This window comes from Rana temporaria, chromosome 5, assembly GCF_905171775.1.
Source record: "Rana temporaria chromosome 5, aRanTem1.1, whole genome shotgun sequence".
Taxonomy (NCBI): Eukaryota; Metazoa; Chordata; class Amphibia; order Anura; family Ranidae; genus Rana; species Rana temporaria.
The window spans coordinates 347,987,944-348,003,112 of NC_053493.1; the positions used below are offsets into that span (position 1 = coordinate 347,987,944).

The 15,169-nt window shown below is 44.3% G+C and overlaps 1 protein-coding gene across 3 annotated transcripts in view; it reads left to right on the forward strand.

The window, feature by feature from the left end:
- The window catches only part of LOC120941203 (E3 ubiquitin-protein ligase RNF31-like), a 66,203-nt gene that overhangs the window by 40,942 nt on the left and 10,092 nt on the right, over positions 1 to 15,169 (forward strand). For 2 of the 3 annotated variants that reach the window (XM_040354505.1, XM_040354507.1), the window contains 4 exons: positions 1,338 to 1,427; positions 4,822 to 4,918; positions 6,710 to 6,828; positions 11,928 to 12,041. In XM_040354505.1, the coding sequence (XP_040210439.1) occupies positions 1,338 to 1,427; positions 4,822 to 4,918; positions 6,710 to 6,828; positions 11,928 to 12,041 (420 nt within the window). The remainder of the gene's footprint in view (positions 1 to 1,337; positions 1,428 to 4,821; positions 4,919 to 6,709; positions 6,829 to 11,927; positions 12,042 to 15,169) is intronic. The other variant, XM_040354506.1, reaches the window with a different exon arrangement.

Below are 15,169 nucleotides of genomic sequence, written 5' to 3' on the forward strand. Positions count from 1 at the left end.
GGCTTTGTATAAACTTGTATTCCTCTCAAGACATAAAAACAAATCTTCTATCATTAAAATAATTTATAAGTTTACAATCCATTTATTATATGAAGAGACATTACATAAAATAAAATCCTACACTACACAAAATCCTACACTAGTTTACGACACTCCCTTCAGGACTCAAGATGGACAATTGCATGGTAGCCTGATCAAGTGACAGTCACGTGTATATGAGTTACTGACAGATACCTGTTTTTCAAAGCATCTGGGAGAAAACAGTGATTTTGACAGGTTGAAAAACCTTGTGTTATCACTATTATTTCCCCTAATGAACAGGCATGTGAGGAGTCTGTAGTCTGCTTACCCCTTCCCTAAGCATGAAAGGTCATCCAAGGCAAATATCTTGTTTAGGAACCGGTCAAAAATGTACATGTAGAGGCTGGATCCAACCAAACTCTGTCTATGCCATCTAAAAGCCGTCCATAGGCATGACAGCAGCATCTTCTGCGTCAGCCAGTGCAGACTAGAAAACGATCATATAGACTGTATATGATGATATGATATGATAGCCATAGACTAGCTCTGTCAAATAGGGAAATCAACTAGACAGGTGAGAAAGGCATGTCCAGTCACTATTGCCCCCTCTGAGCTGCCTACCTACACCAACCTCCTCTATTATAAAATGTGTACAAACTGTTTTGATACTTCCAAATACCTGACATTGTTCTACAACATGGAACTGGTGAAGTATGTACAGATTTTGATACATGTTTTATTGCAGATATGACTTAAAGCGGTGGTTCACCCTCCTTAACATCATTATACCATTACATTCGGCATCGTAGCGCGAGCTACGGTATGCCGGTCTTAAATTTTTAATCCCCGTACTCACTGTGCTATCGATCATTGAAGATTCCGACTTCCGCGGGGAATGGGCGTGCCTATGGAGAGGGAGGATGATTGACGGCCGGCTCTGGCACGTCACGCTCCCCGAAGACAGCCGGAGTAGGTCTCGGCTCTTCACGGCGCCTGCGCACAGGCTATGCGCAGGCGCCGTGAAGAGCCAAGCCTATTTCGGCTATTTCCGGAGAAGCGTGACGTGCCAGGGCCGGCCGTCAATCACCTTCTCTCACCATAGGAACGCCCATTCCCCGTAATCTTCAATGATCCATAGCACAGTGAGTACGGGGATAAAAAATGTAAGACCAGCATACTGTAGCTCGCGCTACGATGCCGAATGTAATGGTATAATAAAAAAAAAAAATGTTTTTTTTTTTAATAGGGTGAACCCCCGCTTTAAAGGAAGTCACAAATCTTTGTTAATATTTCTTAATGTGTTTACCTTTTTTTAGTGTCCTTTTGGAGTTCTACACGAGGGAGACACATTCAAAATGGAATGTCCAACTTGCAATAAAAGCACTTGTTTCAGCTGCAAACAGCAAGTAAGCCTAAGCATTTAATAAATAATTATGCAGCAAGTATTTTAATTTTAACACAAAAGGGGAAGGATAAGTGTCCCCTAGATATTACAGTTCTTCTGCACTGAGCTATGCTTAAAACCCCTTTCACACTGGAGGCGCATTTCAGTCACTTAATCGCTAAAAATAGCACCTGTAAAGCGCCTGAAAAAAGCCTTAACTTCAACCCCAGTTTGAAAGCCTGAGTGCAAAAAAAGTCCTGCCAGCAGCTTCTTTGCAGTGTTTTAATGGGAAGCGCCCCTTCCCATTGAAATCAATGGGCAGCACCGCCGAACTGCCGGAAAAGCACCGCCGTAGCGGCGCTTTGCGGTTGCTTTTTACCCTTTTTCGCCCAATAGCGGGGGGTTAAAAACACCCCCAATTAAAGCAGATGAGTATTCAGTATAACGATTACATGTATTTTAAATGCAGAAGTGCTTGAATTTGTCTTAATATTAAGGGGTTGTAAAGCTTTGCGTTTTTTCACCTTAACGCATCTTATGCATTAAGTTGAAAAAACATCCAATGCTTTCAAGCCCCCCATCCCCCCGGTTTACTTACCTGAGCCCTCAAAAATCCTGCGTCGTGAACGCGCTGGCTACTTGCCCCTGTCTTTTTGGCTCTTGATTGGAGATTGATGGCAGCCCAGCCATTGGCTCCAGCTGCTGTCAATCTAATCAATGACGCAGCGCGACTGTATCACACGAGCATGCCCGCAAGCTAACCCTCTTGGAAGACCGCTTCCCAGAACGGGGGTTAGCTCTTGCGGGGAGGAGCCGAGACAGCCGTTGAGGGACCCCAGAAGACCAAGATCGGGGCCACTCTGTGCAAAACGAGCTGCACAGTGGAGGTATGTAAGACATGTTTGTTATTTAAAATTAAAGAAAAAGAACCTTTACAACCCCTTTAACTTCATGTATACCCCTAAACAGTAGAATTAAGTCTGTGAGGGAGTGGGAAAGCACTAGACGTCAGACAGAGGTACTGCATGTAAATATACTCCTACAGAACATCCTAATAGGACGAAAGAGAAGAGGTGGAGCTCACCAGGCTGCCGCTGTTCCTTTATTGTGTAGTTGGAGGTTGGAGGCACAAAGGTGACCTAGCTATGTTTTTTAACGTCAGAAAAGAAAAGTCAGGCCTCCAGGCTGGCAGGGTTGTCTGTCTGAGATCTTTAAATCTCAGGACTGGATGGACATTTTCTTCTTAGCAAATATCTAACTTCAATCAATCAAATAAACAAATCAAAGCATGGCAGAAGAGGTGAATAATATATAAATGGATACTGGTGCCAATGGTGAAACAAAAAGGAGAGAGGGGATGCTGCACCTGAAATGTGTAAAAACGAATGAGGAATAAATGATGTAATAAAGGGCGCTTCCCAAACAATCACTATAGAGCAGGTTCACACTGGGGGGACTTGGGATCCGACTTGAAGTCGCCTCAAGTCGTCCCAAGTCGTGCTGTCGAGAAAAACAATGGAAGTGAATGGGAGCGGTGTTAATACACACAACTCGAGTCGCTCCGACTTCAAAAGAAGTTCCTGTACTACTTCAATCCGACTTGTAGGCGATTTGTACCCATTGATTTCAATGGAAGTTGCCTCCAAGTCTGATCCAAGTCTGATCACTGTCTTAACTGAAGCGACTTTCCAGGAAGATAACATACATTTCTCAGGCAAACCTCTCCCTCCCTCCCCCTCCCTCCCCTAGAGCTGATTGTTGTTTGATTGGCCGCTGGAAAGTCTCCTGTCCTGGAGATGACTTCAAGTCGTGTTGTAAATCGCCCCAGATCGCCCTGTGGTTCATGCTCAAGTCGTGTCGGAGTCGCCTCTGGAAGTCGTGTCGCCCTAGTGTGAACCGACTCTCAGTGCAAAAAGTGATCTATGCAAATAATATATATGCGTTATGGCAGAAGTGGTGGCTGCACACATGAGGTTATCCTTGGGCTACTATGGTATATAAGTAAATACCTCTAGTCTGTTTTGTGCTGGCCCATGGTGTATGTAAAGGTCTGTTTGCATTAAAACCATTAATCTCTGGTGCATGCAAAAGTAAAAGGCCAACCTTGGGGGATACTGCTTGTAAAACATTAGTTCTTGGCTTTTAAACTGCCAGCCTCCAAGGTCTTTGACAAGTATAATAAAAATATTAGCTGGCAATAAATATGTAATACCAAGCTCAGGCGGCCCCCGGTTACAAACATCCAACCTACAAACAGTGGGAGACAACAGGAAGTGAGAGGAAATCTACCCCTAGGAAGGGAAATTCACTCCTGTAAGAGTTAGGCCTTGTACACACGACCGAGGAACTCGTCGTAAATGAAACATCGTTTTCCTCGACGATTTTCTTGTTAGGCTTGTCGAGAAACTTGACAAGCTTGCTTTGCGTACACACGATCAAGACCAAATCTCCTCGTTCTCAAACGCGGTGATGTACAACACATACAATGGCAGGGGAAGTTCGATTCCACTGGCGCCACCCTTGGGGCTTCTTTTGCTAATCTCATGTTACTGCGTGTTAAGTAAAAGTTTGGTAGGAGACGATTTGCACTTTTCAGACTGTTACAGCGTGACAAATGTGCTATCTCCATTACAAACGCTACTTTTACCGAAGGTGCGCTCCCGTCTCATACTTTATTCTGAGCATGCGCAGGTTTCTTAGCATACACACGATCGTGTTTCTCGTCGAAAATAGCCCGACGAGAAAATTGAGACTCCCGTCGAGGAAAAAGAGAACTTGTTCTCTTTTTTTTCTCGTCGAGTTCCTCGACAGTTTCCTCGATGAAAAACATACACACGACCGTTTTCCTCGGCAAAAAAGCTCTCCCACCAAGTTTCTTGATGGATTCTGTCGAGGAAAACGGTCGTGTGTACGAGGCCTAATCATGGGAAAAGGTGTCTCCAATTGAACTATCACCAATCCTTGTTTCCACAACAACCCAAAATGTTCAAAATCCAACTGTCATGGGGACAAAAAGTGAGGTGAAATCTTTTGAACAGGGGTACAGACAGCAAAACAAACGTTACAGGGGTGTTAACCCTTCCCTATGTTATCCTAAAAATGTAAAAAACATTTTTGGGCTGAAGCTACACTTAAAAAATGTACTTGTTCCAACTTACAAACAAATTCAACTTGAGAACAAACCCACAGACCCCATCTTGTTTGTAACCCGGGATCGCCTGTATTACTTAGTTAACCAAGAAAGTAACCAGTTGAGCTTCAGGGACCTTCTTGGCTTTTAAACCTAATGAACAAGAAATATCAAGTGCATTATTCTAGTTTGATATCCACATTCTATAGGATACACTACAAACATTACAAGTGCAGCATTTTTTTCTGTGCAGAATAGTGATTATCTCTTGCTCTGTATCACACAGTGGGAAGACATACATGAGACAATGAGCTGCGAGAAATTTAAATTGTGGAAGCAACAAAACCAGGAACTGGATGAATTTCTTTCCAAAAATGGGATAGGTATATAATTATAGCAATCAGCATTTGCATTTTTAGTAGATGAATTGCCATGGAGTACAAAGTACATGTAGGAAATCATCAGGCAGTACTGGAAAATGTGTGCAGATAGGTAAAAGGAAATCTAAAAGGCTTTTAAATGAAGCCCTATGCGCTGTTTTTTTATGATTACTATGCTTATTTGCATACATTTCACAGGGAATTTTTCCTGCATTTTCTAATTCAGTGTAAATATTCCTGTTGTACTTTGCATGCCAGCTAAAATGATCATCCCTGTAATAAAAAACACATGTAGGCTGTGGGGGGGGGGGGGGGGGGGGGGTCGAAGGCGGCAAACACCACAAAGGGAAGGCACAGCGCACATATAGTGCATTTTTTTTTTTTTTAAGAGGAAGTCAACACTTACACTATATGATGTTTTTTATTTTTTAAATTGCCTTGTTTGGTCTCCTCCAGCTAGTCCCCAAACCACTGGCCCCCTGACCTATTTGCGGGTTCCTCCTTGGCTAAGGAGAGACCTGTGCATGCACGCTTTCAGCCATTGCTTTGTGCGTCCATAGACACACACAGTGCCCAGCAAGCCACGCCTTTTTGTCCTCCTCCCTCCTTTCAACAGTTTGACTGATGGCGGCAGGAGTCTATCACTCTGCTTTACTTGGTATCAGGGAGGTGCAGTCAGGGGAGGAAGGTGAGGCAAAGCCATAACATAAAAAAATAAAAAACAAAATAAGATCAAGTTTCAAGGGTCGTAGCTTGGCAACCTTGGGTCACAGAGACCCCTACAGTCCTACCCCACCACTGGTCAGAATTTGGGGCTTCTGCCACCCATAGGCGTGCGCACAGGGTAGGATTCACCCTACTGCTCTGGCTCCCCACTCCTTCCCTCTGCAGCACCTCCGGCTTCCCTCCTCTCCTCTCCTGCCTGATGTTGCTGCAGAGATGTTTTAGGATGAGTGAGGTAGGGGGCTGGTAAATATGTATTTATCAGCCCCTTCCCTTTCTGAATGAACATGGTGAGTGATCAGTAGTGTATGTTTGAGCTTTGGGGTGCACACCCTAATGCAATAGGCTGCGCACACCTATGCTGCCACCTATGGTTCCAGAGATACAGGGCTCCTTGCACAGCCTGTCAGAAGATACATACAGAGTAGCCAGTTTAAATACAAGCTGGCATACTCTGTTGGCAGCAGACTGTGAGGATGAGCTCACAGTGCCTCTTCTCACTTCTTGTCAGAGACACTGAGCTCAATGGACGCCTTGGACCGTCGAGAAAAAATAGAGCATGTTCTAAAATTTTAATGCCCATTTTTCACGTTGTGAAAAATGCTCTGGAGCCTACACACGATCGTTTTTAATGACCAATTTAAAAAATTGCATTTTTCTCGTCATGAAAAACGGTTGTGTGTATGCAGCATAAGGGTACCAGTCACCTTCATCAGTTTATTCCATCATCAATAGCTTGAGATGGGAGAAGACTATCAGGTTTTTCCATATATGATGCAGCTTCAGCAGCATAAGAATTATGGGAGTCTCTCTGAAACTTTATGTATGACGTCACTCCAAAAAGGATACTCATTTATAGAATACTAAAGATTTACTGAAAGTTATACAATGTATTCACACCACACATATACCTAGTAGGAGGAGAAGTGAATGTTTTAATAAACAACCCATGTGTTTCTTCAAAATTATTTATTGCTTTGCACTGCAGAACAAATACATATGCGTGCAAAATGTATGTCTTGTGATCACAAGATATCTCAGTTTTTGTTCTTTTCTTTTACTGCTGTACAGAATGTCCTTCCTGTAAGTCCCAGTTTGAATTATGGAAAGGAGGATGTCTACACTTCAAGTGCACGCAGTGTCAGTGTGAATTCTGCGGTGCGTGCAAACAACTATTTCATCAGGGACAGGTAAGAATAATCATTCTTTCTCTGCAGGCAAAATAAGACTTTATTAACACTTGGGGACAGTAAATACGTGGTTGAGGGGTATTTTTGACCCCCCAACCGCTCCCTCACGAGCAGCAAAGGCAGCGGACAGGGGTGTAAATATGCTGCAGCTGCGATGCTTAGCATTGATGTGCAGCAAAATGTATCCCCACTGTCATGCTTGGCTAAACACGACCCATTCAGCCGCAATGCATGTAGTTGCGGGGAGGTGATGTGGGTTTTAAAAAAAAAAAAATGATGAGCAGGAGACATTATGCCTCATCGCTCTCTGTCAAATGCCATCTGAAGAGCGATCCATGGTTTATGGCTTGATATACACTTTAAGCCTTGAAATGAAGAAACGACCCAGTCTGCTTGGGATTTCCGTTAGTCATCCTGTCATTGCTGTAAATGATTAATACACATGATCCCTTCTGTCAGTGATAATCTGGGGGTTCTCTTTGTTTAAGGGCCAGTTCACACCAGATACAGTTCCGCGCGCATTTTTTCTGCACTAAAAATGCATGCACAGTGTTTCCCATGTATTCCAATGGCTCTAGACCATGTATTCAGACCATGCAGTCAGTTTCTAGTCAGTTTCCGGTGCAGAAACCGACCAGAAACTGACTGCATGGTGTGAACTAGAGCCATTGGAATACATGGAAAACACTGTGCATGCATTTTGTGCAGAAAAAAACCACAGGGAGCTGAACAGAACTGCATCTGGTGTGAACTAGCCCTAAGGCTTTGTCAACACAGGCCGCACTATTCCAAACGCCCATGCAGCGCCTTGTTTACAGACACAGGAATGCACAGGAGTTCTATGCATCCCTATGCAGGCAGTCCCATTGATGTCAATCGGGACACAGCTGTTTCACAGACACAGCCACAGCTCCCAATGATATCCATGTGGGTGTGTGTCTCCAAACTCACACTGTCTGCCTGCATAGGAATGCAAGGAAACCTGTGCATCCACGTGTAAGCAGGTGCTTCCAAAATGTTCTCTGAGACTGTGGTAAAAGGTTGTTTCCTGCTATGTTTTAAACTCTGGGTTTGGACATTTCAACTGTGTTTATGTGTAAAAGCCCTTTGCTAACAATGTACTGTAGCTGTCCTTGGTTGAGCTAGAGGTCCCTGAGAAGGAAGACTTACCTGTTGGCTACTTTTTTTTTTTTTTTTTTAAACCTGCTGGCCAGGTTTTCCTGCTATTTTCAAGAAGTTTACCACTCCCTACAGGTCATTTCATATAAAAAGGACTCATTAGTTCCCTGTGGGAACCAGGTGAACTGCTTAGGGGAAAGACTGACAAAATGTAGCCTTCATGCTGTCGGTCTGAAGTCCAGTCGAGGTTTCCTGTGGGGTCTGGGGCCCGTTGATTTTTATGGACTTGTGCTACTTTATGCTGGGCCCTGCTTATGGATTATTGCTACCTATTGTGAATTTTCTGCCAATTTAGGACTGTTGCCTTGAAACTGACTTTTTTGGACTCTACTGCCCAATTCATAGGGGCACTACTCAGGGGCACTAGAGAATTTTGTACAGTGAAGTGTGTGGAAGATGTCTTTGAGAACTGTTCATTTGTTACCGTTAACTACTTCAGTAAAAGATCTTTATGGTTCATCTAATCTACCTGGTCTGAAGTCTCTAAAAGGGTGCATGTAAGGCGTATCAAAAGAGCATGGCTTACAACAGGTGAAGAGGTTCAGAGAAGATACAGTACAGAGGTCTAACGAGCAGAGGAGATGTTCTAAGGAGGCTATATTGCTGTTGCTAATAGCTATGGCATGTGTGTTACTTGCTAAAGCAGTCAACCAACCAAGAACAGGGTTCCATGGCAGGGGTGACAGATACTCTGGTAGTGTTAGACCCCTTTCACACTGAGGAGTTTTTCAGGCGGTACAGCACTAAAAATAGCGCTGCTATACCGCTTGAAAAACTCCTGCACTGCATACTCAATGTGAAAGCCCGAGGGCTTTCACACTGAGGCGATGCGCTGGCGGGAGAGAAAAAAATCTCCTGCCAGCAGCATCTTTGGAGCGGGGAGAGTAGCGGCGTGTATACCGCTCCTTCACCGCTCCTTCCCATTGAAAACAATGGGAAACCGCGGCAATACCGCCCGCAGTGTGCCTCTGCAGAGGCGCATTGCGGGCAGTATTAACCCTTTATCGACATCTAGCGGGGGTTAATACCGCACCGATATCGGCCGAATATTAAATATTTTTAAAGGCGCTATACCGCCACTGCGGCTCCCACCCCAGTGTGAAAGGGGCCTTATGCTTTGCCCCTTCACTAGCAACCCACATACTGGGACTGACCTTGTGGCACAGAGTACCCAGGGACCTAGCTTGGAGTCATGGGGAAGAAGTAGTGGGGCCCCAGTAGAAAAACAAGCATGGAGTTATGGAGAAGTGTATTTCCTGCATCCATTCTTAATATACGAGTTGATCACTGGCAGTGAGGTGACAGGTGACTCTGCGGTGCCGGCTTAGAAATGCTGCACACCTGGGAGGAGGTAAATTCTAACAGACGTCCAAACAGGGCTGGACTGGGACAGAAATTTGGCCCTGGACTTCATCCAGACAGGCCCACTTTGACAGGTCTCTCCCATGGTGGCTGGACAACTCCCGCGCCCCCCTGGCCACCCAAGCCCCCTCCCCCCTTCACTAGCCACTAGCCGTTCTATTTATTAGAGTAGAACGGCTGGTACTGGTACTCTTATAGGCAGTACCAGTGGGGAAGCTAGACATTATTTCACCCGGGACAAAGAATCAGTTCGGTGCCCCCCCTTATGGGACAAGATTAGGCAGAAGTGAGAAACTCCCAGGCCATAGCTGTTGAGTCAGCTGTCATGCTTCTCTGTCGTCCACCCTGCTCCTCTGCTCCTCCCCCTGCTTCTTTGTTGCCCCCAGGTGAGTGCTGTGGGGAGGGAGAGGAGGTGAGCGCTGCGGAGGGAGAGACAGAGCAGCGGAAGGGGGAGGCGGTCCGCTGTCACTGAAGCCGGCCCACTGAGCCATCGGCCCACCGGGAAACTCCCTGTAGTCCCAATGGCCAGTCCAACCCTGCGTCCAAATAGCTTAGTATCAACAGTGTGATACGTATGGCCACAGACTACAAAGTGTTAACTGTATCTGTACAGTTATCCTGCTCGTCTAAGTCTGGAATACTGCCTTAATGTTGAATTCACATGACCGCGGCTTCTGCCTGTGATTCAGGTATTATTGAGTGCTGTGACACAGCGTCCCTACAACTGTGTGGGTAAACATGGCCCTGCATAAGCATATGGTATAATACACACTAGAGCGGCACTATTAATCGCGGAGAGAATCGTGATTTCCCCGCGGGACGACCCACGATTCTTCTGTGTCACAGCCGGTTCCACGTAACCAGCGTGGAACGCAAATGGCGCCGATATCGGAACCGACGTCAGCAGCCTGCGCCGCTGGATGGATGCCTGGGCTTCTCTAACAGTTCTGTACAACTGTAGTATGTATCCATGTGCCACCCATTGGTTGCTGGCGGTACTGCTTCTGATGTATAAAAAACAGACCAGTGATATGTCTATAATGTTAAAGGGTTTGTAAAGAAAAAACTTTTTTTTTTTTAAATAACAAACATGTCATACTTGCCTCCACTGTGCAGTTCGTTTTGCACAGACTGCCCCCGATCCATGTCTTCTGGGGTCCCTCGGCTGTCTCGGTCCTCCCCACAATTAGTCACCAAAGTCATGCGAGAGCTCGCATGGTGGTCACTAATTGCGGGCGCGCTCCTGTGTATCACCCGGCCTTACCCCTCGGCGCGCAGTGTCACTGGATGTGATTGACAGCAGCGCCAGCCAATGGCTGCGCTGCTCTCAATCCATCCGCGCTAGCCAATCAGCGGCCAGGCTGAGCGGCGAAGAGAACATCGGGACCGCGCAGGACTTTCGAGGGGTCAGGTAAGTATAATGGGGCTCGGGAGGCGGCAACATCCGATGTTTTCTCACCTTAATGCATAGATTGCATTAAGGTGAAAAAACATTTTCCTTTACAACTCCTTTAAAGACCATATAACTCCTATGAAAAAAGCAGAATCAAAGTTTGATTCTGCTTTTTTTCATAGGAGTTATATGGGCTTTAACATTATAGACATATCACTGGTCTGTTTTTTATATATTCATATTTTCAGATAAATCACAGGTTTATTTATTTATTTATTTGGGGGGGGTTATGGCATTCAGTTTTTGAGAATCGTGAGAGAATCGTGATCTTTAGTCTAAGCAAAAGAATCGTGATTCTCATTTTGACCAGAATCGTGCAGCTCTAGTACACACTGGGGGAGATTTACTTAAACTCGTGCATACAGAATCTTGTGCAGTTGTGCATAGTAACCAATCAGCTTCTAAGTCGTATTATCAAAGCTTAATCGAACAAGCTGAAGTTAGAAGCTGATTGGTTACTATGCACAGTTGTATCAGATTCTGTGTGCACATTTTAGTAAATCTCCCTATCTGTATGAAGGAGGCCTAACTGTAATATGGGAGAGGTAACCCAGGAATGCAGAAGGTCTGGTGTATTAGTGTCATTACATTCCTCACAACCATAACACTTTCAAACCATTCTGATCTGTTGGAACCAAAATGGTGATAAAGCAGAAAGGACGCTGGATCAGATCTGCTGTGCACAGATCTGAACAAGCACCATTGAAAATAATAGATTCTGGCATGTCATGCATTACTAAGGGGGTTATTTACGAAAGGCAAATCCACTTTGCACTACAAGTGCAAACTACAAGTGCAAAGTGCACTTGAAATTGCACTGAAATTGCACTGAAAGTCGCTGTAAATCTGAGGGGTAGCTCTGAAATGAGGGGAAGCTCTGCTAAAATGCTGTTTTTTATTTTCCATGCACTTCCCCCTCGCATTTACAGCGACTGCACTTCCAAGTGTACTTTCAGTGCAATTTGAAGTGCACTTTGCACTTGTAGTTTGCACTTGTAGTGCAAAGTGGATTTGCCTTTCGTAAAAAAAAAAACTATGTGTTATTAGGTGTAGGTTTGAATGTGAATGGACTGTAATGTTTTTTCTTGTCACTATTTCTTGCCAGGATTGTAAATTCTTTGAGGAATGCCAAGGGAAGGGATTACACGCCCATCACATCCGTGACTGTTTCTATTACTTGAGAGACTGGAGCACTGAGAGACTTCAGCAACTTCTACAGGTGGCTGTGTATCCAAAAATACAACCAGAGAATTCGTATATACATATTTATATTTTGTTAAAGTGAAAATATGCTACATTTTACAGTTAACATTGAACCAAAATTAAATGTACATCATATAACTGGATACTAACATTTATAGGTAACGTTGATCCAGGGAATATCCTATTGCCTCTCGGGGATCAGGAAGGAATTTTTTCCCTTGCTGGAGCCAATTGGATCATGCTCTGCTGTTTTTTTTGCCTTCCTCTGGGTCAACTGTGGGTATAGGATTGTGTATATGTGATTGTTTGATTTTTACCCCTTTTATTGGTTCAACTAGATCAGTGGTTCTCTACCTTTCTAGTGCCGCGACCCCTTGTTAAATTTCTCAAGTTGTAGGGACCCCTAACAGTAAAAAAGTAATTTGCGCCCCCTAGCCCATGGACATTTAGCGCTGCCTGAGTCCCTTCCACTTGTACAGTATTAAAACCCCTTATGGCACATTTTAGGATGTACCACTCTTTCTCTTTGTTCTCCTTTCTTTCCCTTTTATCTCTCCCTATCCTAATTTCTTTATTTTTTTCCCCATCCCTCTTTCTAGCTGTCTTTCTTGTTCTTTCTCTTAGGCCTCGTACACACGACAATTTTCCTCGACAAAATTCATCAAGAAAAATGTTGGCAGAGCATTTTTGCCAAGGAAAACGGTCGTGTGTATGTTTTTCGTCGAGAAAACTGTTGTGGATCTCGACGAGAAAAAAAGAGAACATGTTCTCTTTTTTCTCGTCGGGAGTCTCAATTTCCTCGTCGTTTTCCTCGTCGGGCTGGTTTACGACGAGAAACACGTTCGTGTGTATGCTTAGAAACGCGCGCATGTTCAGAATAAAGTATGAGATGGGAGCGCACCTTCGGTAAAAGTAGCGTTCGTAATGGAGATAGCACATTCATCACGCTGTAACAGACTAAAAAGCGTGAATCGTCTCTCACCAAACTTTTACTTAACACGCAGTAACATGAGATTAGTAAAAGCAGCCCCAAGGATTGTGCCAGTGGAATCGAACTTCCCCTTTATAGTGCCGTCGTATATGATGTACCTCACCGCGTTTGAGAACAACGAGATTTTGTCTTGAGAGTGTGTACGCAAAGAAAGCTTGAAAAGATTCTCGACAAGCCTGACAAGAAACTCGTCGAGGAAAATTACGTTTCATTTACAACGAGATTCTTAGTCGTGTGTACGAGGCCTTATTATTTCTCTCCCTTTTTCTTTGTTCCACCCCCCTCTTTTTGTCTCCCTTCCATGTATTCTCTATTTTTATTCCTTCTCTTACTACATGGTGGGGGGGAATTGGATGAGCGGCAATGCTGGGGGGAGTTCTGATCAGCCAAATTAGGTGCTCTTGACCAAGGTCATCTGCTTATCTGAGAACTGTAGTGGGGACTTTTAATGGCAACTCACCCAGCCCCTCCCACTTCACATTTCTCACCAGTCAGCTGACCTCTAGTCTCTGCCCCCCAGCCATGCCGTGATCAGAATGGGCAGCTGCGAAGAGGCTGTGTGTGCGGCCACAGGCTCCAGGGACAGCCCTGCTGGGCGGCCACAAAAAGGCTGGGAGAGCGGTTTGGGCTTCAGGATTCGGAACATTCCAAGATTTGGTGACCCCTGGCAAATCATCATTCGACCCCCGAGGGGGTCCCGACCCCCAGGTTGAGAACCACTGAACTAGATGGACCTGTGTCTTTTTTAAAACAGACTAACTATGTAAATATGTAACCAAATCACATCAGTCCTTGCTCATGGGGCAGGTCAAAAGGCTAACGCATTTACCTCCTTCCTCAGAGCAAGACCAACCTGATGAATGCCCACACTTTAAATGTTCGCACGTCACCAGCAACTCCTCCGTTAATGAGTGTGTGGGCGGAACCTAATTAAGCAGACGATATATAAAAAAATACTCTATAAAAAGACCCCCAGTGGTCACATAAGAGAACCATAAAACAAAGCAGCCATCCCCCGAAATCATATCACCTCCAAAAAAAATATAGATATAATAGCTATAATACTAATGACAATAAATAAATAAAAATAACAAAACAACAATACAAATATAAATCGGAGTGTGCGTGTGTGTTTGAGAGAGATTTTTATTCTCTAACAATTCGCAAAAGCAAAGATGTGAATGGGTAAATGGTAAATCTACAAACTGTTTGCAATTTGTTTTCTGTATCTGTCAGGCTCGGTTCACACCTATGCAAATTGGATGAGTGTTTCTCCGCGTCCAATTCACATAGCAGGAGAATTTGACCGGCTCTCTATGGAAGCGGTTCACATATCTCCGCAGTAGATCCGGTCCGAAATGCTGGAAAAACGTGTGCCTTTTTTGGTGCGTTTCAGGTCCCAATTCAGCCCAAAATTCGGGCTGAAATCAGACCTGAAACGGTGAACCAGCACGCACGGACCCCTGCTGTGTGACGGATGCGGCAATAGTGTGAACCGAGCCTTAATGAATAAGCTTAGTATAAAAAATCTTAATAATCAGTGTGTAATAATGTTTTATTAATCTGTTTCTCTGTAAACCTGCAGTACCACAAAACAAATGTTCATTAGCCTCCTGGCTTATGGCCCATTCACACGATCTGAAAATCGGAAAATATCGCTTTCAACACGATCGTACGATAATCGGATTGTTAGTACAGAGCTTTCGATGGGACAAGCATGAACATTTTTCTCGTATACCAGATCGTACGATTTTCATTTATTCAATACAGTTGTCATCAGAAAATACAATATAAATACACTACAACACATGACATCACTTCCGATTTTTTATTCTGTCATACGAGAATTTTCGTAACTTTAGTAAACTCTCCATTTTTGATATGTGACTAGCATACAAAGAAAAAACAACGATCTGTTGTCCGATTTTCGGATTGTATGTACGGCCCATTACTCAGTGCAATACAGGCTCACACAAGTCTCTTAGGGGAGCCTTCCTAATGTCAGTTAGTGCGCTGGTTGGCCGCAAAATCAGGACCCAGTATTGCAAACTTCATCCCTCCCAATCTTCTCTGAAGTCTCTGGACTCCAGGTCCCTAGCCAGGTTTTACCAAGCAGTGAGAAAACTTAGAAAAAACACCCTGGAGCCCCTCAA